Source organism: Rhagoletis zephyria, unplaced genomic scaffold, assembly GCF_001687245.7.
Source record: "Rhagoletis zephyria isolate East Lansing unplaced genomic scaffold, Rhagoletis_zephyria_1.1 Rzeph_scaffold_27559, whole genome shotgun sequence".
In the NCBI taxonomy this organism is placed as follows: domain Eukaryota; kingdom Metazoa; phylum Arthropoda; class Insecta; order Diptera; family Tephritidae; genus Rhagoletis; species Rhagoletis zephyria.
The window spans coordinates 1509-5166 of record NW_016184616.1 but is presented as its reverse complement, the minus strand read 5'-3'; the positions used below and the strand labels follow the sequence as shown (position 1 = coordinate 5166).

The 3658-nt window shown below is 35.2% G+C and overlaps 1 protein-coding gene and 1 pseudogene across 1 annotated transcript; both read right to left on the bottom strand.

The window, feature by feature from the left end:
• Positions 1 to 41: 41 nt before the first annotated feature.
• LOC108382566 (heparan sulfate 2-O-sulfotransferase pipe-like) lies at positions 42 to 1903 on the bottom strand (the record flags this gene model as incomplete). The annotated part of the gene is made up of 2 exons (XM_017638928.1): positions 1706 to 1903; positions 42 to 406 (listed from the first exon to the last, which is right to left on the bottom strand). Coding segments are annotated over exons 1-2 (563 nt in total), but the record flags the coding sequence as incomplete, so codon positions are not given.
• Positions 1904 to 2301: 398 nt separating this feature from the next.
• LOC108382565 (heparan sulfate 2-O-sulfotransferase pipe-like) lies at positions 2302 to 3388 on the bottom strand (annotated as a pseudogene).
• Between the last annotated feature and the right edge of the window lie 270 nt (positions 3389 to 3658).

The following is a 3658-nucleotide window of genomic DNA, read 5'->3' as shown; positions in this document are numbered from 1 at the left end:
TTTCTATGTGCTTTAAGCGACGTCGCGGCACATAAACCCACGGCAATCGAATATAGTAATGCCAACTAATAACACGTTCTATTGGATCGCGCACCAAGTTCACATAAATTGGACGTGGTTTGCCATATTTTTTAAAATCTAAATAATTTACATGACTAGCAAAGACAGCACGATCTTCTAATTGCGTAATATTTTTAATCAAATCCTCTTCATCATTCTCGCTCAGTATGGGACGAACGCCAGCATTTTGAGGATCGACAACAACTTCATAGTTATGTACACTTCCCAATTGTTTCATTAGTTCAATCATTTGAATGCTACCAGTTTTTGGTACACGATTGAACACAAGTATATCTGCTTCGGCTTTTACGGTGTTATTCAACTCTGAGGCGCGCAAATCAAAAATCTGTGAAACAATATTNTTATGTGAGAATTCAGACCATGGACACACCCAGGGAGCTTAAAGCGGCGTCGAAAGCTTAGCAGATCAGCGAGCTGATAAACAGTGACCACACAAACCCAGTACACGTAAACAATTGTGCAAACAAAGAGCTGTGCTGGACCGACAAGGTAATGGTAATGATAATGGTAATGGCGATTGTAGTGGTAATGATAATGATAAAAATAATAATAATGTTAAACGTAATGGTAACAGTAGTAATAGCATTGGCAATGGTGATGGTAACGGTAATGGTTATGATAACGGTAATGGTAAAAATAATAATAATGGTAAGTTAATGGATTCCCATGGTAATGGCAATAGCAATGATAATGGTATAGGCAACGATTATACCATTACCATCACGAGTATTGGTGAATTGTGACAAGCACGCCAAGGTTTTAGCAAACTTGAACTGAGTATGGTCACGTAAAGTGTAGCACGAAAATTTTGCCAAGTCTGGAATTTTTGAAAAAATTATATCATTGAAAAGTACGAGTACTTACATAGAATTAGGGTAATAAAATTTTCAGATGCCCATATCCCGAGATTGAAAAATAGCAGGCAGGTTCTGCAATTCCATTCCGAGTGAATTTTAACCCCATTCAATTTGAATTCAAAGTGGCTTTGGGTGAATTTCATTTGGAAGTGAATTGCAGAACCTGCCTGATTACATTTTTTACTTTTGTTTAAGGATGCAAACGATCCATCGATTTGTTTGAAACATCGATAATATCAATGTTTTCCTCCGATATTTAATAATTCTTAACATCGCTAAATTTAAGATACATTGATGTCCATTTTAAAGATATTTTAGACATCGACATTAGTTTAACTCTCAAACTTGTCTAGATATTATTTTCCATTTTATTACTCATTTTTTTACTGAATTACATATTAAAAAGACCGTCGGTCTACGACAAATTTATTGCAAGTCACAGAAAATGTTTCTGATTTCAGGCTTTGGAAATTAGCGCGGATACAGCAAGGTTAATTAAATAAAGGGAAATACAAAGGTATTGAACATGATTAAATTTTTCAAATTTAACTAGGACTAAAGAATTATAATTTTTTATTATATAATTAATAATTTTTTTTTTCAATTTTTTGAAATAAAGCATATGGCGGAGGTGTAAAATCATATCCATACAACTATGTAATTCATGCATGCAATGCTGGCAAACCGTACCCATAGGCTACTCTAGTTTCTGGTTTTGATAAGACTTTATATAAATCATTAATCTCAATCGGCTTAGCAGCACATACTGTACACACAAGACTACAACTTGTATCTGTTGACACTTGAGTCACCTCCCCTTCAGTCAAAGCGAGAAACATTTTGTGTTCAAGTTCAGCTAAATTGTTCGTCCGGTTTAGTTTCCAAGCCTTCAAGTTATTAGTGTTTAGCGAACCGCCATCGAATATTGCTTCGCGGTTGTCAAACAAATGCTTCCAGAAAGTCATTATTTTCACTTTAAAAGCATTAAATATTTTTTAGTTACCTGGACCTTCGGCTCGATTCTGCAGCAGTGAAAAATTCTTGTTACAGTTTTTTTACGAAAAAATTTATGAAAAGGTGTACATTTGTCAGTAAAAAGATTTTTGTCACCAATACAGAATTGGGCTATTGACAAGGTTCTAAAGATGAAACAGCTAAAATACCAAAAGGAGTTTGTAAATCGATTCACAGAAATATGCCCGACCGGTGGTCAGAATCGATTTTTGGATCAAAAATGTATTTTTTAATTTTGCATAATCCATATTAAACACAATTGTTCGTCAAAAAAAAATTTCAAAAACATACATATCTACTAAATAGTGCAAATCATAATAAAAATATTCCAACTTCTAATGGCGTTTATTTATTTCTTTTGTAACTGCGTTCGGCGAATTCTCTGTAAATCTTTATCAACAGCCATAAGTTCTTTCAATTTAATTGCAAAATATTGTTTATGTAGACGTTGCCGACAAAACTGATAGAATTCAATTTCTTGTGTAAAATTTTTGCGCACCATTTCCTTGATATCTTCGCCGATTTCAGGCTTCATAGGATTGTGGTTTTCTATATTATTCTGCATGCCCACTGTAATAAAGCAATTATTGCAACATTGCTCATTCTCAAAAATATGCTACAATCAATGGCACTTACTATAATACATATTTTTAGCGCCACGAAAATAAGATGGTATATAATTCTCCAGCACACTCAGCGTCACATTGGTGTCTTCCCATGTACCCACCACAGCATATCCTCTTCTACCGTACGCATAGCAATTTGCATTGGCAATTTTGTATTAAATGGCCTGCAAACGAATGAACAAAAAAAAAAATGTCTTAAAAATTTTTTTCCACCCACACTATCACTTTACACCACCGGCTTAAACTCACAGGCATTTACGTGCATTATGACCGCAGAAGAATAATGTTTGCCGACGATGATCGCCCACTCGCTCTAAGGTGGAGCCTTCGATGTACGAGCAAACTTTATCGCCACGCAACACACACTGATCGAACTCGGTATTAACCCATTGGGGATTTGGCATTTCCCGTTGGCTTTTTCGACGTTTCGGACACAAATATCCACGGTGATCGTATGTAATAGTACCAACTAATAACCCGTTCCACTGGATCTCGCACCATATTCACATAAATGGGACGTGGCTTCTCATACTTGGTAAAATTTAAATAATTTACATGGCTAACAAAGACAGTACCATCTTCTGATTCGGCAATATTTTCAATTAAATCCTTTTCTTCATTCTCGCTTAGTATGTGCCGTATGCCACCATTCTGTGGATCGACCTCAACTTCGAAACTATGTACTTTTCCCAGCTGGCGTAGCAGGTGAATCATTTGAACGCTGCCGGTTTTTGGCACACGATTGAACACTAGAATGTCTATTTCAGCCTTTACTGTGTTATTTAACGCTGAAGCTTGCAAATTGAAAATCTGTGAATCGAGTATGCGAAATTTGGTTTTGAAAAAGCTTAAGTAGTACGAGTACATATGTATTTGTTTGAAATTTAAAAAAAGCAGCTGCGGCATGAACGATGAAGCAGGTCGAAAGAAGAAATACATATGTACATATTAACGAAGTTTAAAATAGGTAGTGTAAAATTAATTGAGTATAGTTAATGTTAAATAAGAACGTCTTTTCTTTTTTCTACCACCAAGATTGAGCATACTTAGTATTTGACTTAATTAATATATGCCGAAGTT